The following is a 22685-nucleotide window of genomic DNA, read 5'->3' on the forward strand; positions in this document are numbered from 1 at the left end:
AGTCTAGTTCGTGAAAGCCTCCATGGTGGCACTAGAAGTGTCTTTTATTCAATGAATTTCAAACATGTTAAGTAGCTTTTTAACTTTTTTCCTCCTACAGGACTGAATCCAGGGGTGCTTTACCACTGAACTATATCTCCAGTTCTTTTTAAATTTTTTTAAAATTTTGAGACAGAGTCTTGCAAGTCTCCTGCGTCAGCCTCCCTGAGTGCTGGGATTACAGGCACAAGCTATGATGCACAACTACTTTTTGACATTCTTTACCCTGTCAAAATGCTCCACTTTTCAGAGAGTCTTGACGGAATATTTTACTTCTTTCTGATGTGTGCGAGATGATAGAAATGGCAAGAGCTACTTATCATTGCCAAGCACACTGGCACATGCCTATAACCTTAGCTATTTAGGAGGCTGAGGCAGGCAGACTGCAAATTTGAGCCCAGCCTAGGGAACTTAGCAAGATCTTGTCTCAGAAGCAAATAAAAAGGGTTGGGAATATAACCCAGCACTCCCTGGGTTCTATTTCCAGCACCAAAAATTTTTTTTAAAAAAGAAAGAGTTACCTAGTGCTATTTAGAGCAGGGGACACAGCAGGATATGACTGACAGACCAGGCTGGATTATGGAAGGAAGACCTTAGAAGCCACACTAAAAAGCCCTTTCATTTAGACATCTGCTTGTACAGTACTAATTCAGAAACAGAAACTGTCCCTCACTTCCCCAGGGTGGAGGACTTTGTTGGTGTGGCCCTGAGAGATGGAGTTCAGTACAAGCTCCCTACAAAGAAAACCCTAGCTCCTGGCTGCCAGCAGCAATCTGGTCTTCACCACCAGCAGCACATGGGCCCATTTGAATGATCCTGCATGGATACTGGCAGAAGGTCTCCATGCCGGGAGGGTGGGGCCCTGTTAGCTTCACTGGTTACATTCAGCATCTTGCAGTGCGAGTGGCCCCTGCCAGCCCTGTAGGACCCTAGCGATGTCCAGTTGCAGTGGGCCAGCCTGTGTTCATAGCACAGAAGAAGAGCAGCTGTGATCGTTGTGGAGTTTTGTGTTTTCTGTTTAAAAAGGTCCCTTAAACCTGACGTGGTGGCACACACCTGTAATCCCAGCACTTGGGAGACTGAGGCAGGAGGATTGCCGCAAGTTTGAGGCCAGCCTGGGCTATATAGTTAGTTCAGGGGCAGCCTGAACTATACAGCAAGACCCTGTCTCAAGAAACAAAGAAACAAACAAACAAATAGAGGTCCCTTAAAGTGCCAGTTGTTATAAGACCAACCATAGTCTTTGCAGGGACACCTGTAGGTTTGGGCTCAGTGGCGGCAGCAGTCTGCACCTCGCCCTCTCAGAGATACAAAGACCGCAGATCACTATGGGACAGCGGTCTGTGCAGCATAGTTAGCTATGGCCCAGTTCCCTTGGCTTCTCCTTCATAGCTTTCTCTTGGACTCCACAGACCTTGCCTCCTGTGTGTGCAGCAAGTGAGGTGCGCCCGGCTGAGCCAGTCAGGAAGTGGGGCTCCAGCACCCCCACCAGGCTTTTCTTTCCTTGGTGCCATCGCCTCTGTTCCCCAGACCACCCTAGAATTTCCCAGAGGTGAGAGGTGATGACCCTTGCCCAGGGACAGTGCTTTACCCAAGATGCTCTAAATAGTTTCAGAGCTGTCCAGCGTCTGGTATCATTTTACCTCTGATGACATTTTCTTAACAGTTAAGGGTGATAACATCCGTCATACCACAGCATTTACTCCTCTGAAGCATGTGAGGGTTAGTCACCACAGAGGGTCACGCCACCAACGCCTCAGCCTCAGCAGTCTGGGGACCTTCCAGTCACCCTGGTTTGTCCCTGTTGTGGTCAGGCCTCAACTTGACCTCAGCCCCAGGCGACTGCTGACTCCCACTGGCTGAGGATCCTTTTACTGTAAAATTCTTTCCATGGCTTTGTCATTTAAATTTTGTCTGCTTTTAACTGGGTTAAAGCGATGAGTAACTTAAATGTAAATTAACTCTGTGAAGAACTTAATCCTCACCTGTGCCAAGCACTGGGCAAAATGCTTCGGACATCGGGGCAAACCCAGGAGGAAGGGACCGGTATCCATGTTTGTAGAAGTGAAAGTGAAAATAAAACTTCAGAAGGTAACCAAAGCCCCCAGATCACAGGCGCTGCAGCAGAGCTGGGCTCCTTCCCATATTTGGTTACCTCCAGACCCAAAGCCTCCTTGCATGTAAGTGCCCCGCCCTCTCCTGAATTCGTTATATTTTTATTTACTTTGCGGTGCCAGGGATTGGACCTACGGCCTCACGTACACCAGGCAGTGCTCTGCCACTGAGCTACCTTCCCAGCCCATGTCCCGAATTTAAAAACAAATAGATAAATATAATAGAACATGGTCTCTTACTAAAAAGAATTATGCCGCTCACCTGTGTTTTTGAGAAGGATGATTCTTAAAATTATAGAGTGAAAATGAAAGGAGAGATTTTGCTGAGGAAAATGACTTAGGCTTTCTCAGTTCCCATCAGTGAATTTTCACGTTGTGGTTTTCCATGGCAAATCGCCACACCATTGACAATTGGAACTGCCAGACGTCTATTTATTCCTTAATTGTGGGCAGCCTGCAGGCTCAGCCTAGAAGACTTTTAAGAAAACTTTCTTTGCATTCCTGAATTTGAGACAAATGGTGTGTCCTGCAAGAACCTCACCGGTTCCTGCATCCTAGGGCACCCGAGTGATACCATCCGGGCCCCGCGCTGGCATATCCCGGTCAGTCCTCCGTCAGCTGCTTTAGCTCCCAGCGTGGAGCCACGTGGGCAGAAAGGGGACATAACACTGCTTCCTGTCCCTACCCCAGGGTCACACCACCATGGCCTGAGCCTCAGCACAGCTCGGGGACCTTTCATCAGCAAAGTTTGTTCCCTTGAGCCCCTTTGTGGTCAGGCTTCAACTTGACCCCAGCCCCAGGCAGCTGCTGACTCGCATGTGGTCCATGGCTTTGTTATTTAAATTCTGTCTGCTTTTAACGGGGCTAGCGGGTTTTCCTTCCTGGGGAGCTTCGCCTCCCAGGGGGAGCCGTGAAGAGAGCAGGGGGGCTGAGGAAGATTCCAGTTAGAAGAAAGTGTCCGGGAGACTTCCTCACAGCTTGTCACAGCTCTTGAAGCGAGCTCAGGCAAGAGGAGAAAAGACATTAGACATTTCCGGTGGCATTTACAGCTCCGTTCGTCAGGTTTCAGTTCCGGCCTCAGCTGTGAATCAGGCACCAGAGGGGTTACAGCCGGAGGATGACTTCAGAGCCTTGTGTCCTGCTCACAGTCTAGAAAATTAAATTTGAAGCCTGAAATCCAGCTCTTTGCCAGGACAGAAGTGGAATGAAATTTCACTCCTTTCCAAATGCAACTTCTAAAGGGAAGATCTGGCCGTCCTGGAGCTGTGCACACATTTCCGGCTCGCTCCTGACCTCTTTCCAGTCAGGAGTCCACGGGGCCGCTTTCCTGGGTCTCATGTGGCATTTTTCACACATTCCTTTCCTTCTGAGGAGAGCTGTAGAACCAAGCACTTGGGATGCCATTCTAGAGGAAAGAAGTAGGCTCTTTGATCTCTAAAAATTGCTGTCCGTGACCCCCAGGCCTGGAGTCTGGAGATGAATACGTGTAGTCAGGATGGCCCTTCCATTTCCCAGGCCTCTGTTCCTTTGGCGTCCGCCGGTGTGGCGCATCCGTAACCTGCTTGGCTGAGCCTTCCCCTGGGCGCAGTCATGGCGGTGTCCTTGCTGGGGTCTCTGACTGATTCCTCACCACGATGCCAGTCCGCGTGCAAACAGCGCTCGGTAGTGGCCTCCTGTGGGAAAGAGCTGTTGTTTCAGGGCCTGGAGAGACAGTTGCCAGGTTGGTGAATGTCAGCCCAGGTCTTTGCTGTGAGGCCACCTGGGACCCACAGAGTGAAGATGCTGGTGACCATCCTGCGAGATGCCCCAGGGGTCCGCAGGGGAGCTGAGACAGTGAGTAGCACAGGTCTGCAGCATATCTCTGCGACTCCAAGAATATGGGTTCCCCTTGCAGAGCTGGGGCCCAGTCCTCAGATGCAGACAATGTGCTCTTCGCAGGCACTAATACTTTTCTGAAGCTACGTTTGTTAACTATTTCTGCTGCAAGAAGATAGATGTATTCCTAGAAAGAATCAGACAATACACATAATGAGACCGACTGGTCACGGTGGCAGTCTGGAGGCCCCGGCAATTTATGACTTAGTGAAACCCCGTCTCAAAAATAATTAAGTATTTAAAAGGCTGTGATGTAGCTCAATGCGGAGGCCCTAGGTTCAACCCCCAGTACAGGAAAAAAATAAAGACAAGGTGGGGAGAAAAAACATAGTTAGGGGCCAGGGATATAGCTCAGTGGCACAGTGCCTGCCTGGCAAGCGTCAGGTCCTGAGTTCAATTCCCAGTACAAAAAAAAAAAACATAGTTTGTGCAACATCTAAAACTCTGTAACAGTGAGAGTCCTCATCAGATGTTACTGATGGAGTTCAAAACACCTGATAAATCCCTAACAATAAGTAGCCTGGGACATACAGGACTTCACACCACACATACACATGCTCAGCGCATGCGCAAGTGCAGGTGAGGTCACCCAGTGAGAGGAGGTGTGCGTGAGGCAGGACCAGGGCTGCTGGATGTGGAGGCAGACAGGAAGCTTGGAGCTTGGAGAACATGGCCTGCTGAGCAGCTGGGAGTCGGCATCCCCCGCCGGAGCCCAGAGGGAGGGAGGTGGGTGGGCAGACAGGCGTTTGCAGCCTGTTCTGAGTTCCGTGCGCTCAGCCTGACGTTCAGCAGCTGGCCTTGCTGACACAAACCACTGACCCGCTGGGAACATGCATTTGAAACCAGGCAACATCTCTGTTCATGGGGCGTTGCCCCCTGATAGAACTGAAGGTAACTCGCCTTTCAGACTGAAGCTCCTTACTCTTAACTAATAAGTTTGCCCATTTCCTGACCTGCTGGGTAGGAACCTGAAATACGAAGCCCTTTTTAAAAAAAAATTGTAGTAAAAAATAGACATAAGATAAAATTTACCATCTTAATCATATTGACACGTGCCGTTCAGTATGAAGTGTATTCCCGTTGTTGTGAAACAAATCTCCAGAACTTTTAAAAAACCTTAAAATCAAAACTCTGTACCCATAAAACTCCCTCCCACTCTTAGTCCTTAGTCCCTGGGAACCAGCGCTCTGGTCTGTGTTTTTATGAGTTTGACGTGCTATAGGCAGCTCATATAAGTGAAATCATGCACTGTTTGTCTTTTTGTGACTGATTTATTTCACTTGACATAATGTATTTAGACGTCATGTAGTTTGGGTTAGAAATTTATGAAACATGAAATCTAAAACACTTTGAAGTATTTTTTTTACCCAGATTTCTTCATACAATGTCAGGCCAGAAGTAGAAGGTGAAGTCCTGGCAGCTTTGTTTGTGCAGTGAAATAAAAAACCTTGTGGGATTTATCTTCTTGCCCTGCGATTCTCCCGGGTTGTTTTGTTTCCTCCTGTCCTTGAGCATAAATTAACTCTGAAAGGCCAGTGTTCTGTGTTAAAGATAACAGTCAACACGGGAGCTACCGCAGACATCATAGGACAAAGTGTCATCTACAAAATTCCAGAGAGATTTTAAAACTCAGATCAGTGTGATTCCATTCCAGAGAGCTCAGAGATACGCTCAGCAAGTCCTGCAAAAGGAATGTCGGCCCAGATTTGTGAAGACGGCGATGGCGCGGCTATTTGAGCACAGGTACAGCGCAGACTTGGCGCCCTTTGTGGAGAAGGTCTCCGGAGCCAGTGAGGCCGAGGACAAGTATGATCCTCCCTTTGGATTCCACACGTTCTACAGTGAAGTCCAGTCCCTCCTGGAAATACTGCCCGAGCACGACTTCCCTGAACATTTGAAAGCCAAGCGCTGTCGGCGCTGTGTGGTGATCGGAAGCGGGGGAATTCTGTATGGACTGGAGCTGGGCCGTGCCCTGAACCAGTTTGACACTGTGATAAGGTACTTTGCTTTCAAACCGGGCTTTCTCCTCCAGAGTCCAGCCCGGGGCTGTGGGTTGGTGCAGCTCCGGGGACAGGAAGGGGCCGCAGAAGCGCTTGGGGTCCCTGCCCGCAAGAGACTCACTATTTAAGAAGTTCCAACAAAAACACAAAGTGAGCAAATACTCCAGGCCCTGCCTAACTTGAGGAGCGTTCTGTGGACTGCAGTCATTGGCAAAGGCTTTGGGCCTAGAGGCTTGGAAGGATGGGTAGAGGGGGATGAGCCGGCAGAGGGGGAAGACCGCTGGGCAGGGGCAGGTGCGGGGCGCAGAGAGGGGAGATGCTGGGGGCACCTGGCTTTAGGGGGAGCCTGGTGGGCCTTAGAAGCAGGACTGGCCGGGACAGAAAGCCCACGGGGAGCTGGGACTTACTGCGACAGGCGGTAGACAGTCACCCTAGATTCTCTTTTATTTAGCTGTTTAAACATTGTTTTTCAGGCTGAGAGTGTAGCTCTGTGGCAGAGCATTTGCCTGGCATGTGTGAGGGCTGACATCTCATCCTAGCACTAGCAAAAGAAAAGTTTTTCCAATTATAAAAGTAAAATAAATATATCCGTTATTAAAGATCAGAAAAACGTAAGGCAGAAAATAAAAATCATTCAGCACAAATAACCACAACCACTGCTAATTTGCTGGTTTTCCACTTTTATTCTATACCCATACTTCTGATTGCATTTGTGTTTTTGTAAGGTATTTTTTGTATGTAAGGTATTTTTTTAACTTAATATTATAAATAGTTTATGAAATCATTAGACATTGTATTTGTTCACATAAGAATACTGTAAGTTATTAGTGATTCCACAGCAGGACATTAGGAATGCTTTCATTTTTCTTTGTTGTTGTGAAAATATTTTGTATATTCTTACTTATATGTATACCTCTGATTATTTCCCTGGAAAAATTCTTTAAAATACACTCTTGGCCTGGTGTGGTGGCACACACCTATAATTCCAGCACTTGGGAGGCTGAGGCAGGAGGATCACTCCAGGTTCCAGGCCAGCCTGAACTGCATAGTGAGACTCTGTCTCAAAAAAAAAAAACTTAAAAAAAAAAAAAAAGAAAAGAAAGAAAGAAAATATACTCTTTATCTTGAAGGTGGGTGGATTTTTTTCAGGCTTTTGATAACCTGTCTCCATTTTAGGGATAAGAGTTGGGTCCTAACCCGATTTGTCCAGCAGCAGCACCTAGGTGGATTGAGGATGGAAGAGTCAGCTCAGAGGCTCCTACTGAGGGGCGTTGGAATCGGGGTGTGACGTGTGTGGGCCTGGGGCAACACGCAGAGGACGGGACAGTGGCTGATGACTGAGACTGAGCGGCACATTGAGAAAGGAAATGACAGGACTTCGACGGTTTGACAACTGGTGTCGCCGGACCCGGGCTCTCTAGCTTGGGGACCTACGGCATGAGTGGATTTGCTGTCGAAATGGAGAATAGAGAGATGTCTCTGGTTATTAAAGATCAGAAAGATCAGACTGCCTCCTCTGAGCAGGAGGATGACAAGATCCATTTTGAACATTTTGAGTCTAAAAGTGATGATGTCTTCACGTATTGCCTTTGTGGTATGGGACAGATTTCCTGAGAGCCCTGTGCCGCTGTTTCCTCATCTGCAAGATAAGTGGAAGAAGGGGCTGCTCCCCCTGGCTAGGGTTCCCCTGGGGGCAGCACGCTTTACCAGGTGTAAAGCTCTCAGAAGGGGACGGGATTGTGGGGGGAGGCTCAACTACGCCTGCAGCCATTTCTGAAGAAGGTGCAGCAGCTAAGGGCTCAGCAGGAGGGGCAGGTGTGCAAGGTGTCTTGAGGAGAGAACCAGCCCTTCGGAAGGGGCGAGCCCTAGGCCACAGCCGGAGCGCGGGGTCAGTGGGTGACAGCCTGTGGCGGCTGCCTTTCAGGGTGAGGGGTGTGCCTGGAGTGTACCGTGCTTTCTTATCTAGCCCACTGAGTGACACCCACACGTTAGCCAGCGTCATAGACAGAGGCGAAGGACCAGCGTCCAGGCCAGGTGCATAGAAAAGAAAGGCTATACGCAGTGTGGTAACATCGAGGGAGAAACGGGCTTTCTTGAAGTTTCAAGAGTATAACTGGGCTAGTGACACTGTTTTTGAAGGAACTCTTTAAGATTTCCTTAAAGCTACCACTCTGGTAAAGCCTTCACTGCAGCACCTCAAGTTTTGCCTTGAAACCGAGCCCCACACCTGAGGCCCGGCCCCCTCCTCAGCACCCCCTCAGAGAACTGCAGTTTGTACCTGCCCGGCTCTGGTTTCAGGATGCTCCTTTCTGGTTCCCTCTTTGAAATCCTAACAAGAACCACTAGTTACCTGAGCACAGTGACAAGTTCTCAAGGAAACTTCACCGGCACTCAGAGAATGTCCAAGAGGTAAAGTGTGTGGATTGACCTAAAATGCCAGGGTGACTGGGAACTGCTCACCATCCAGCAGTTAGATCTGAGCTCTCCGTGTGGACAGAGGCTACATTCATCAAATACCTGGAAAGGACAGAGCCGGGTAGCAAGATTGATGGGAAAAGCCAGCTACCCCAGCCACATCCCACTTCCTGGTCCTCAAAAACGGGAGAACGTGACATGGGATGTTGTGTGGTATGGTGAGAGGGTTGGTGGCTTGTTTTGTCAGTGCATCTTTCTCCTGTTTATTTCACTAGGTTAAACAGTGCACCAGTTGAGGGATATTCCGAGCATGTTGGAAATAAAACTACTATAAGGATGACCTATCCAGAGGGTGCGCCGCTGTCTGATGCTGAATATTATGCCAACGACTTGTTCGTCACTGTTCTCTTTAAGAGCGTTGATTTCACTTGGCTTCAAGCAATGCTAAAACGTGAAACCCTGGTAAGCACTAGAAATTCATCCATCAAGTGTGTCTTGGTAAAAGTGAGGGGTCTTTAGTTATGTTCACAGTCTTTTGTTTTTAAACATGCACAACGAGAGGCATGCTTTTGTGTTGTTTTTTCCAATGATAGCCACCCTCATTTTAGAAATCCCTCAGAACTCCTTGCTGTGAATTAGTTTTAGAACATTAGAGCTACATGTAAAAATGATGATCATTATTTAATGGGAATACCAACTTTGGGACCAAAATTTCTACTATTGAGGTTGGCCATCACCTTATCCTCCAGACTTGGATTTGCATGGCTTTTGGTTAGTTCCAAAAATGAGATTTACTTGGATAAATGTAAGCCATTTTTAAGATATTCAGAAAAATATACCTAAAAATCCCAAAGACCTTCTCCAAAATGCTTTAGTCAGTGCTCCGCTGTTGGACTAAATCCACAGCATCCCAGGGGGCCAAATATGGAGGCGATGGCCTCCTTTGCTCGTCTTCCTTCTGTTAGTCTTTATGGGGATCAGTTAACATTACTTTATAAGTCCACCCAATGTATTGAAATAAATTTCAGCACTCAGCTGTGGAGGCCTATTGTGCATTGGTAGACATGTGCACAAATTAGCTGCCTGTGAAACTCCTAGGACATACTGGACTTTTCACATAATCTCTGTGTGGTGGAGAATTTACATCTCCAGAGCTTGATTCTGTACAGGTTATGATCTTCAGGGTTTTCTACTGAGTAGACATTGTAGTGGGAAAGTGAAGTGCATAGGGAGTGATTTATAGCCAGTTGCCTAGCAACCTTACCGGGTGAGAAAATAAAGTCAATGGAGAGAGGGTGCAAGGTGGGCCCATCTGGCAGGGCACTCACGGTACTTAACACCTTTAAGTTGGACCTGTGTGTTTAGCAACATGAAAGCTGTAGACCCTAAAAAATCTTCCTGAGACATTTCTTCCACAAACAAACAAGACCTGGCCCTATAATTTCTGTCCTTGTCCGGTGCCACCTGGACAAGAGTGAGTGTAAATTGTATCTTTCAGAGTTGCCTCTTTGAGCTGAGGTGCCGAATTTCCGAGATCTTAATGACTGTGCTGCAGAATGCTGGGCACAGGGTTACGTGGGGTTGTACCCATGACCTTGGCCTAACTAGCAGGGAATGCTCTCTGATCTCCGCTGATGGGAGAGCGTTATTAACTCTCCTTAATGACTGCGTGCTCGCTTTCCTTAGCCATTTTGGATCCGGCTCTTCTTCTGGAAGCAGGTGGCGGAAAAAATCCCACTACAGCCGAAACACTTTAGGATTTTGAACCCAGTTATCATCAGAGAAACTGCCTTTGACATCCTTCAGTACTCCGAGCCTCAGTCCAGATTCTGGGGCCGAGATAAGGTATTTCTGTCACTAGTCAAAGTTAACTGTATTCCTCTTTATCTCCAAAGGGAATCGGGTTCAGAATCCACAGGGGCATGACTGCAGACCCAGAGCACCTCCAGTGGAGAAACCCAGTCCCCAGTTAGACACCCCACGTGTGTGTACCCTTCTATACCTTGGCTTCGGGGCTCCTCATGGTTTAATTAGCTGCTCCCCCACGCCTCTGCACTTTGGTATGGTCAGTACATAGACACTTACGTCTCCAAGGTGTTAATTAAGGTATTCATACTCCAGGACTCCATTTAACTGCAGGACACTCATAGGCACTTTGTTGGTCTGAAAAACTCTTCACATTTAATTCTGTGGTTTACTGAGGTAAAAATTGATGTTATGGTTACTCTATAAATGATGCTAAATAAAGTCAGTCTTTTAGAACCGTGCTTTTCAGTTGATGCCTAGGTCCTACATCAGAAATTCTTGTTTAATTAGTCTGTACTACAATCTATACAATAGAAATTTTTTTAAAAAACAGGGTCTCACTGTCAATGAGCCTTTGGTTGACCAGTACTGCATGTCTATATCTGTTTCCATGAGAAGCCACTTTGAAGATATCAATATGTAATACAACCACCATTGTTAATTCCCTACCACTTTGTTTGTAACTCTGTATTGTCTGTATTGTGCTTGTGATATGTTGTAAAATGTTGTATGTCTGTTAATGTTTCCCTCCTTTTATCTTTAAAATAAAAAAAAAAAAAACAGGGTCTCACTATGTAGCCCAGACTGGCCTTGAATTTGCAGCAGTCCTCCTGCCTCAGCCTCCCAAATGCTCAGATTAAAAGCATGCACCACCAATTTTTAAGTTCCCCACATGATTTTATTTTGTGGCCTTATATGAGAATCTTTACGCTTTGGGTTGTCCGTTACTTTAGATTATTAACTTGCAATTGTCGTGTGCTGCCACCAGGGGGCAGAGTGATGATGCCTTTATTACATACCTGTGGCTTCCTGGTCTAAATACCATAGCTTCACCTGTGTCTTAAAAAAAAAAAAGAAAAAAAAAAGTTTAGGGCCAGTGGGTAGAAGCTTTAGAAAGAACACCTAAAAAAGCAAAAGCTTGGCATAAGAACACACCCTCTTCAGGGTTTGTTAAAATTATTCACATCTTAAACTACATTTAGAGATTCCTAACTTGCATAGAGTGTTAGGCTCTAAAATTCAGATAGGTAAAATTACATGATATATAAAACTGGAGGCCCCAGTGCAGTTTTTATAACATATCCAGTACCTGCAAAGCAGCAAATTCTGTTAAAATGTTTTTTTTTTTTTCTTTTTAACATTGGTGTTTGTTCTTTTTCAGAACATCCCCACGATCGGCATTATTGCTGTGGTGTTAGCCACACATCTGTGTGATGAGGTCAGCTTGGCAGGTTTTGGATACGACCTCAGTCAACCCAGAACGCCTTTGCACTACTTTGACAATCTGTGCATGGCTGCCATGAACTGGCAGACGATGCACAATGTGACAACGGAGACCAAGTTCCTCAAGAAGCTGGTCAAAGAGGGCGTGGTGACAGACCTCAGCGGGGGCGTCCACTGTGAATTCTGAGCAGGGCAGACCTCTCGGAAATGCAGTGGGGACCGAGCACTGGTCTGAATTGTCTTTTGGATGCATTTCATCCTGCGAATACTTGGAAGTGCAGCTGGTGTTTTTAACTTTTAATTTAAAGAGAACAAAGACAAAGTTTAGCTCTTCCCACATTTTTCTATTTATTTGACGACAGTAGTTGTTTTTTGCACAACATTTTATAAGTTACATTTAAGAATGGAGTTGGAAAGACTTTTCCAAGAGAATTGTATGAAATGATGTTTATTTTAAGAAAGTAATTGAGTTGGTGAGCGCTCTGTCCACGCAGTGTGTGCGTCAAATACCAGGTGATGAAGTGGGGGAGGGGCGCACCCTGTCTTTTGATGATGTCACTGAACGCCTGATTGGTCCTTGCTGCTCTGTCTGGTGGAACCCAAGGAGGCAGTGTTTCCAGTCACCAAACCACTGGCCACTGTGGGAGGCCTGGGGCCAGCTGGACAAGTTCAAGGCCCCTGCCTGTTAGCCCGCCCTCTGCCAGAGGACTTGCAGAAGCAATCAGGGGAGCTATTCTGGTGACCCCTTGGTCCCTGCGTGTCCCCTGAATACTGTGAAGCTGCTCTGGGCTGCAGAAGCCACAGTCTTTTCAGCAATTGTGAAGGCCCTTGAATTTCTTGAGAATTTTTTAATTGCCCTTTCAAAGCATTCAAGTGTTATCTAAGATGTTCTGCCATCTGTCTGAGGTGGCTTAAAAGATGAGGACGAAACCTCTCTTTCCAGAATCAAGGGGAATAAACCCCTTCCCGGAATAATCACATTTTCTGAAACATACTTCTGAAATCTAATCCTCCCAGTGTTGTAAATTGCTCATTTAAAAGAATCCCAGATTTTTGAATGCCCACCTGGCAGTGTGTGCCAGGCAATGTACTGGTGCAGGAAAAAAATAGAAAAGGAACAATAAAAGCTTTGAGGAGCCCTGTGGTCTAGTTAATTTGAGTGTTTGTTTATTTTAAGAAGTTTCTAAGTCTTACCTAAAACATTCTCCTTGGATGCCGTTGCTAAGTGGAGCCCTCCCTGCAAGCTTCTTAGATCCAGACAGCTGCAGGCCCTTCTGGGGAGATGGTGGGATTAGTGTCCCCTGCCCAGGGACCAGCTTGGCCTGGCTCCTTTCCCTTAATGGGCTGGTCTCTGCTGTCAGAAGGTCTGCGCTACTTTGCCACCCTGCTCCAGTCTCTGCTAATGTCTCTCTCCATTCCCATCTGACACCGTCCTTGTGGCTGTGAACAGCTGTGGCATCTATAGTAAGCCGCCGGCTCAGAGGGGCTGGTAGAGCCAAATAGTATTTCTTTGATATATTTTCATAAAATCTTGCATGGATTATGGGTTCTACTCTAAAAGAGATGGTTTGTTTAAGTGTATAAAAATTCTCACCAGTTACGTGGCTTCATTTTGAAAATTGAGACTCAGGAAGATGATCTACAGTTTCCCTGTGGTTCGGGTTGGGCTAGGCTGAAACCACTCAGACCTTGGGGGTTTATTAGAAAAGCCCCAATGTTTTTAACAAGAATAACAACAGATGAAACTTCCTCAGAAAACTTCCTTTATATGATAGCTGCTCTTCACTGGTACCTATGGACTCGGGTCCCTTCTAACCTGGCCAGGCTGGATCCTGTCCCCAACTCCTCCTCTGCATGTCCCAACTTTTGTGTCCTTATGTTGTTCAGTGCACACCTCTCAACTTCTGCCTCCTCACAAACAGTAAGTACATGCCTTAAATAAGTAAACATGGCAGGAATTTTTACAGCTTTGGTGGAGCCCACCATCCTCTCGGAGTTGGTCCAAGATCATCTTTCAAGACTTCCAACTCCTGGGCATTTTTGTTGGAAATACCTCCTTTGTTTCCCCCTTGCCTACTCCCTGACACCTGCTTTTCTGAGAATAGACCTTCTCTTGGTGCCTCAGGATGTCCTAATGTTGGGCCACAGTAAGAGGTTACACTGCACCCTGACAACGTTCCAGGTGCACACCCGTCTTACCCAGATGGAATCGCTAGTGTTGAGGCACCTTGGGAAGACTAGAAATGCTCTACATTCTAGTGTATTGCTGGGACTTTGAGCTATAGAAGAGTTGGATGAGTGAGTTTGTTGATTTTTCCTGCAGAGACTATACTGTCTCAAAGAACCTAGGCTGACTTTAGGAAATGCTTCTGGGACTGGAATAAACGTATCCTTATAAAATGCCCATATATTTAGACAGAGGTGAAGTAGAATCTTATAAAACAACTTCAGGTAGCCTAGCTCTTGCCTTGCTTTCCTCATCAATCCTTTTGTATCACATGCTGACTTTTCATTCCCCAAGAACATGTAACTAAGGCATTGGCAGTGTCTGTTTGTGTACATTGTAGGGGTCTCATTTGTTGGATCTGTTAGTTAAACTGTCAAACCAGTTTTTTGTGACTGAACTTTCCTTGTTGAAAGAGAACTTGGTCATCAGTGGGTTGAGTGGCAAAGGTGGCCTTAGTTACAACAGAAAAAAAGAAAAGCAGTGGTCAGATTATAGTCTAAATTACTAAAGATTTCAAAGCCTAAGAATCACTTTGATTTGGCTATATTCTAGCCCCAACACTCTGGTCTCTTGCTAGATATATTGGCCACTTTTCATTGCTGGGCCTGATATATACTATTTAAAGGAGAAAAGGTTGATTTAGGCTTATGGTTTCAGAGGGTTCAGTCCATGGTCAGCTGGCTCCAAAACAGAAATGAAATAGTGGAATGCAGAGAAAAACTGCTCAACCCATGTCAGAAGAGGAAGACCCAGAGAGAAAGATATACCCTCCTCCTAACAGCATGTGGAACCATTAACACATCCATGGCTTAATCTACTGATGAGTACAGGACTCCCATGGTCCAGTCATCTTCTGAAAGTCCCCGCCTCTGAACACATGAGACTTTTGGGGGAACATTTTAGACCTAAACCATAAGACTATGGGGCTGGGGATTTAGCTCAGCGGCAAAAGCGCCTGCCTGGCAAGTGCAAGGTCGTGAGTTCGGTTCCCGGTACTGGAGGAAAAAAAAAAAAAAGACTACATAAGAAGGGATTATAAAATTTCCATTTTTATCTCTCAAGAACATTTTAGACCAGCATTATAGGAAGATTAAGGAATAGCAATTTATATTCTCCTCGTCAGGTTTAGAGCATCCAAGTGTGGGTTACATTTTCACCCATTCTTTGGAACATATCAGAAAGTCCATTGAGAAAGAAGAATTTAACAGAATTCCCCTTGGAAAGAAGTAAGTAACAAACACCTGTGGGCCCTTGAACCTTCCCTTCATACAAACATGGTGATAAAACCCTTCCCTCAAACAAAGGAAGCTGTGTTGTTGCTCAGAGGACAAGTGCCTTCTTCCAGAGCAATGACCTTCTGCAGAGGGCCAACCTGCTGAACACACAGCTCTCAGATGAGAGGAAAACAGATGCCACTCCAGCAGAGGCACACTCACAAACACGTGCCACTTTCCTTCTGCCTCTCAAGGGCAGAGCTCCCTGGCCCAATCTTCTGGTTATTCGCTCCTTTCCTCCATTCGTAGGTCATTTTGCACAGCATGGATTTGCATTTATGAAGCAAGGTATTTATCTGGTTGGGGTAACCCTTATCTCCAACCAACACTAAATAGAAGACAACTAAATCAGGAAGGATGACTGTTTATTAACCACATACATACACATACACATTTTATTAAACTTGCAGTTGCAGTCTTAGTAGCTTAACTTTCATATCTGAATAATTAGATTTGACTAATTCCCAACATTCAATTGCAGTCCACTTAGCAAGGAAGAAATATGACCATATTCAAATGGTATGGTGCAATGAATATGCAATGTGCTTTTAGTTGTAACTTTTTAGAAAGCAAATTGTGCCAGCAAGTTGTACCCAATAAACCATATAGGAAGGAAGACAAGTTTATGGATTTTTCTTCTGTCTGGAAGAAGTGAGATGTCAAGTCTCACTTTGGTGCCAGGCTGGCATCCACAACTTGGCAATGGTGACAGCCTTTGTGGAGCTGCAAATGTAAAAAAACAAATTTCCAGAAAGCATAAAGAAACTGACCACTCCGTAGATACTGCACAGCCGTTATTCTGATAGCTGTGCAAGAGCCCCCCTAAGCTGTGGGGTTGTAATCCAAGACCTCCAGCCGAGGTCTGAAACCATGAGGAGTACTAAGCCCTATTTAGACCGTGTTTTTCCTGTACCTATAGTATGATAAAGTTTATAAATTAGGCACAATAAAAAATAACAGTAAAACAATAATTCTTACAGTATATAGTAATAAAACATTTTAAAAGTACAAATTGCTTAATTTCTTTTTTTTTTAATTGCTTGATTTCTGGAATTTTCAATTTCATGTTTTCCAAGCATGGTTGACCGTAGGTAACTGTAACCACAGGAAGTGACTGTGGATAAGGAGGACCCTGCTGTTCACTAAAAGCTTGGAAATTCTGCCCGGTGTGGTGATGTACGCCTGTAATCCCAGCACTCGGGAGGCTGAGGCAGGAGGATTGCTGTGAGTTCAAGACCAACCTGGGCTACAAAGTGAACTCAAGGCCAGCCTGAACTACATAGTGAGACCCTGTCTCAAAAAGACAAAAAAAAAAAAAGAAAAGAAAAGAAATTCTACAGGAGCAGTGTATCTCTACTCCATCCTATCTTACTGGCTTTTGTTTCACTCACTGAAGAAAGCTCCAGTAAAGTTGACATTAGTGACACGTTCATTTAAAATGTTGGATCCATGATGAGAAAGGCCACATCCTAAATTGCCAGGCAGTACGATGACAGATGCCTAAAGATAACATTTGTGATGAGGCCGATCAAGGGCAGTAGGCAAATGACAAAGTGGTTTCATTATGATTACTCACGATTACTCATCATATGTCAGACTGATCACTGGATTGAGAAGAACCATCAGCCCTAAAGAAATGAGAATCCTAGTAACTAAGTTATGAACCCTTGAATGGTAGCTTTATACTTTATCCCATCTATAGCACCTGTAACAAGGTCTTGCCTTGTCAAAATATGTTTTGATTTTACATCTTCAGTGGAATTTAAAGATGGGCAGCAGATGGTCTGAGAAAGAACATAATGAAGAGTTTTGGATCTAGATTCTCGATTGAGGGAGATCTTTATGCTAAGAGGAATAGGATATGATTAATGGGCGCAATCACTTTTTCTATATGTGATTTTCCTAGTTAAGGAGTATTTCTGAAGAATGTGCCCAAAGCTATACATTTAATGGCTGTACACACATCCATACATTTTAGAAAACTGACTGCTGAAGTTTACAAAATGGGTGTGCCCCTCACCTTCACAAGAGCATTGCCAGTGTACCAGACTATGGGCTGGAGTTTTGGGCGTAACAGGGAAGCTCCTGAATCAGAACCTCTGTTCTATATTCAAAGCCACTGTAGTGAGTTTGTTATACGGGATTTGGAAACCAACAGAATAGACCTCCATTGAATTACATATTGGTCTGCTGAGGGGCTTTTTTGCCACCCATTGCTTATTCAATAAATATTATTTTTAAAAGATGGTAATTACTAAAGATCTGATAGTCTTTAATTATGCAGCACTCTTTACAGTGATGGACAAAAGACTTCTAAGACTGTGGTGTTTGTTGTGCTACTGCCTGGTCCTCCAGAATGATACTCAGTGTGAGGAGCAAGAGAGTTCACAATCTACACACACACACACATACACACACACACACTGTCCTACTTCATTCAAGCCTCTATAACAAATCACAGTGGCTAGGTGGCTTTTAAACCACAGAAATTGATTTCTCCCTCTTCTGGAGACTGAGAAGTCCAAGATCAAGGCTTGGCAGACTGGGTGTCTAGTGAGGACCCACTTCCTGGCTGTCTTTTGCTGGGTCCTCACATGATGGCAGGGACATAGGAGCTCTCTGGGACCTTTTCTACAAGGGCACTAATCCCATTCATAAAGGCTCCACCCTCATGGCCTAATCATGTCCCAAATTTCCCATCGTTTAACACCATCACATTGGAGATTAGTGTCAACATATGAACTGGGGAAGTACAGGCACAAACATCCAGACCACATCTCACAGGGTGCACACACACATGGCCGCACACACACACACACACACACACACACACACATAAGTGAAACTGTAGGTTCTAACCTAAATCAAGAGTCTTGGCCTCAAACAAATGGTTGAGCGGAAAGTTTTATCAGTGCCCTTTTCCTCTCTGTCTTTTGCCTGTAGCTTTTGCCTGCATACTTGCCCTCTGTTCAAGAACATGATGAGCACTGTGATCCCAGGGGCCCAGCTAAGGAGTGCTCAGAAGGGTCGAAGCCACTGTCCCCTTGCTAAACGTGTGGACTCTGCCATTATGGCCCCTGTTCACCACGCGGAAGACAGTTGGGGAATGGAGAACCCAACTGGCCCAGCCTCTTGCTTCCAGACAAGCATTTCCTCCTGGGCCCAAGCACGGGAACCTGGTGCTTCTCATCTGGAAGGGGTGTGCAGCCCAACCAGCCAGCCAACCAAATGTCCTGATGTTGCCTTTGGACATATGCTCACCATATTCATTGTTTTATCTATTTGTCCCTCGTGACTTATGTTTTTATCCCAAGACGTTTGGAGTCACTTTTAGTGGTGTCTTGAACGCTTCTATCTCAGCCTAACGCTACATCGAACTTGTTTCCAGATTTTTCCCCAGACCTCCCTGCACTGAGAACTGGTCCTGCTCTTTCCCTCTCCCTTCCCCGCCAGCCCTGCTCACTTCCTTTCCTGTACATTAGTTTAGCTTCCCCTCAACTAGAAAAGGCCTCCCTCTTCAGGAAGACAGCAGGTTTCGGCCGATGGCTTTGAGGTTACGAAGCCCAGGGCCTTGTTCTTGTTTATCAGAGTCACTACTTCCTGCAGAAACAGAGGACCATCCTTCTCACCCAATCGAATACTCCTGAAGAAAAGAAGAGAAAAGAAGGTCAAGTTTTACGCATTACTTTGTAGTGAAATGTGAAATAGAAAGAAGGAACATATATTTAGGTCATCTTTTCCTTCCTGTGGCTTCTCAGACAGTCTCTATCCCAATAAAGAGATTGGTGGCCTCCCTTGGGTAACGAACTCGCATTCCAACGGCCAACAGTGCTCCTTACGACACAGTGGGAAACTCAAACCCTCTGTTAATGGGGTGCAGCATGTTGCAAGAGAGGGGAGTGAGGGGAGTATTTTGAAGCGTTGGTCCTACAGGCCCCACCCCAAAGTTGGTGTGTCCCAGGAATGGCACACTGCCTACTCGTCACCCACCAGCTCATGGGTCCCCCTGTGTGGACACTGCCTGGCTCAAGGGTCTGTGGTGAACAAGACAAAGGCCCTGTGAGACCCGTCTCCAGCAGACAAACGCCACATTTCCCAAAACAGGGAATCGAAGTGGAACCCAGAGATGGCTTTACTTTCATACACACTAAATATGCCAAGTCCTGCAATATGGAATTGAGCCCCAGTGGGACACTCAGTTCTGCGGTTCGGGCAGGGTGTTCTGTTCTGAACGCCCCCTGTGTGAACTCAGAAAACAGCCGATGCTCGGTCCACGGCTCTCGACGAACGCTCTTAGTTGTATCATAGACGCTGCAAACCCCAGGCTCCGATGCTATTGTCTCCAGACAGCGCCGGCTCCTTCCTGCTGTACCGGCATGGCCACCTTTATTTGTTCGTGTATTTTGCGGCACTAAGGATCAAATCCAGGGGCACTCTACTACGGAGTCCTTTTTTGTTATAGGACAGGCTCTTGCTAAATTACCCAGAGGAGACTTGAATTTGCAGTCCTCCTGCCTCAGCCTCCCAAGTTCTGGGGTTATAGGTGTATCCCACTCTTCCCAGCTTCCCTGGCCAGCTTTAACCCTGATAGCCTTCAGAGAGCCCCAGCTGGAGCCTGATGACAGGCTGCACTCAAGCTGCATGGCGGCCCACACCTGTAATCCCAGCATTCAAAGCCTGAGGCAGGAGGATCGCTGCAAGTTTGAGGTCAGCCTGGACCGCATAGTGAGGTCCTGTCTCAAAAAAAAAAGGTGGACTCCAGTTACATCACCCTGGAGTTTCAGTCTACAGGGGAAAAAACCCTTACAAACTTGATGAAGGTAAATGTTAGGGTGGCAGGAAGGAGTGGGGAGCCAGAAGCAGAGAACGGAGGGGAAAACCAAGGAAGTGGATTTCACCGCAGGCTGAACAGAAGCCTGGTGGGCCTCTCAACACCATAAGCTCCCTTCTGACCCAGATCCTGCCAGCCACTGTTCTAGATGCTTCTTGGAAGGGGCCTGGGGGGTGAGTCATGGGGGGAGGGGGACAGGAGCCAGGGGCCAGCCCTGTCTCTGCCTCCACGCCCCTGCACGCTTAGGGCAAGCTACAGCCCCTCTTCCAGTTTATCTGTTAAATAAGGCGTTAGCAGGCCCTCAGCTCACGTTAATTTCTCTTTAATGAAAAGAAAACCAGAAAAGGCAAGAGTGGCTGTTAGACGGTGCGCAGCGCCACCTGGTGTGGGGAAGCTGTATGCGCAGCTCTCTGTGTTAGGGCGTGCAGGTGGCTGGTCTGGCCGCTCCTCTGCAGGGGCCCGACCTGGGGCTCCACAACCTGACCAGAGGCTGGGGTACTTCTCTCCCACACCAGCTGGAGCGTCTCTTAGCACTTCTCCTTGGGTCCTACACACACACACACACACACACACACACACACACACACACACACGCCTCCGCCCTTAACCTTTCTTTTTTCCCTTTCTGTGATCTCTTCTTAGGAGATCTTTGCCCAGGGGTCAAACTACACCCGTTTTTTTTGTTTGTTTGTTTTTGTTTTTCTTCCAGTACCAGGAATTGAACTCACAGCCCTGTGCTTGCCAGGCAGGCGCTTTTGCTGCTGAGCTAAATCCCCAGCCCCCAAACTACACCCTTGATAAGGCTTTTTCTTATTCTCACACCCAAATCAGTAATGAGGCCTCCCATTAAGTCTCCAGAGCCTCAGCCAGCAAGCATGTCCACTTCCACCAGGACATTGCCTCCTCCCGCTGGCCAAGCTGACAACACTTTCAATGAAGACCTCAGTGCCCTGATCCAGATGAAGGGCACCTGGGAAAAGACCACGGCTAAGGGGTGTGGCCTGGTGAAAGACTAAATGCTTTTTCCCAAACATCAGGAACAAGACAAGGATGTCTGCTCCTACACACCGAGTCAGCATGGCACTAGAGTCTGGGTAGGGCAACGAGGCAAGAAAATAAACCAAGAAAAGCCAACCAAATTGGAAAGGAAGACACATAATGGTCCCATTTTCAGTTAACTCAGTCTTTTTTTTTTCATTTTTTTTTTTATTTTAAAGAATAAAAGAAGGATAACATAGTAATAGGGGGGCTTACTGAATTACAGACAAAGTAGTAGGAAAGTATCAATGGTTATTGTTTTACATATTGTTATCTACAAGATAGGTTCTCAAGAAAACAAATAGACAAATAATAGTGAGTTACAGACAAAAGTGGTAGGTTATTATCAGTGGTTGTTGTACTATACTTTGGTATCTTCAAAGTGGTTTCTAAAGAAAATTTATAGAGCAATAATGAGTGAACGATTGAATAATCATTAACTGTTCTCAATGGTTGTTGTAGGAAACACATAATAATAAACATGCATCCATTTATGAAATAGCATAGGAACAAAAAAAAATTACAGAGTTATGGACAGATTAGTAGGAAAATATCAATGGCTGCTGTAATACACGGTAGTATCTTCAAAGTGGTTTCTCAGGAAGACAGAGATACGCAAGAAAGATCTAACAAGTAGTTACAGCCTGAGGGTTGTGAAAAATAGCATATTACCTCCTCACCAGTGACTCCTTTCACTGAGATGTGACGGCTGGAAAGAAGGCCAGGACTGAAAAGAAGGACCAAGAGACTAGCACCTGTGTCTAAGAATAGGCTGTTTTCTTTTTCCTCTATAGTCATGATTACCTGGGGCTCCTCCATGGAGATGACAGTCTGGCCAGAGGGAGAAGGCAGAGTATGCCCCGGGCCCCCTCATTCCTGTTAGACTAACTGGTAGGATGGGTCTGAGCTCTGGGGCCTCTGCTTCAGAGGGCAGACCAATCTCCAGAGGTCACCTTTGCATTCAGGGAATGGCCCAGGGGGCTTCATAGGGCAGTTCTTCTCGAGGTGGCCTGGCTTTTAACAGTGGTAGCAGATGAATGTAGTTGTCAAGTTCTTCTTGGGGCCCCGAGAATCAGACTTAGGGTCTGTTTCTCTTGGTGCTGCAGCAAAAGCAGCTGTTTTTTCTCAGTTTCTTTGTTTTCTCTCCCTGGCCTCCTCCTCATCACAGCTATAGAATATAAGGAGGCAATCCTTACTAACTTCTCAAGTGAGCCATCTGGGGCAAAAGCCATTTTTTGTAGCTTTTTCTCTCCAGCCTCCCAGCACATTGAGACCCCACAACCACTTAGTGTCCTCTCCCCAACCGTGAGCACAGGCAGCAGAAATCTAGGCGCAGACCTCTTTGGAGCTCCACGCGCTCCTCCACCACAGCCTGTACTATCAGGGAAGAATGGCTTCCAGGGGGTCTCCCCAGGTATTACACAAGATCCTCCTGGTTTCTAGCTTCCAATCGGCTCTCATAACCCCTGTCAACTACACCTCTGAGTTTTTGGGCATAGTCTGTATTCTCGTATTCTCTGAGTCCTTGTTTAGCAGCTGCTCCTCCACTGACCCTGGACCTTTCTGGTTCTCAAAAGCAGGAGCAAGAGCGACCCATTGTGTGGCATGTATTCCCAGGGGTTT

The 22685-nt window shown here is 46.2% G+C and overlaps 1 protein-coding gene across 1 annotated transcript in view; it reads left to right on the forward strand.

The window, feature by feature from the left end:
* Window positions 1-12846, forward strand: part of St3gal5 (ST3 beta-galactoside alpha-2,3-sialyltransferase 5) — a 37025-nt gene extending 24179 nt beyond the window's left edge. Inside the window, exons 4-7 of the mRNA XM_005385412.2 lie at window positions 5683-6026; window positions 8719-8905; window positions 10130-10288; window positions 11631-12846. Of these exons, the coding sequence (XP_005385469.1) occupies window positions 5683-6026; window positions 8719-8905; window positions 10130-10288; window positions 11631-11879 (939 nt within the window). The 3' untranslated portion in view covers window positions 11880-12846. The remainder of the gene's footprint in view (window positions 1-5682; window positions 6027-8718; window positions 8906-10129; window positions 10289-11630) is intronic.
* Window positions 12847-22685: the final 9839 nt, after the last annotated feature.

Source organism: Chinchilla lanigera, unplaced genomic scaffold (assembly GCF_000276665.1).
Source record: "Chinchilla lanigera isolate Chin_1 unplaced genomic scaffold, ChiLan1.0 scaffold00023, whole genome shotgun sequence".
Lineage (NCBI taxonomy): Eukaryota > Metazoa > Chordata > Mammalia > Rodentia > Chinchillidae > Chinchilla > Chinchilla lanigera.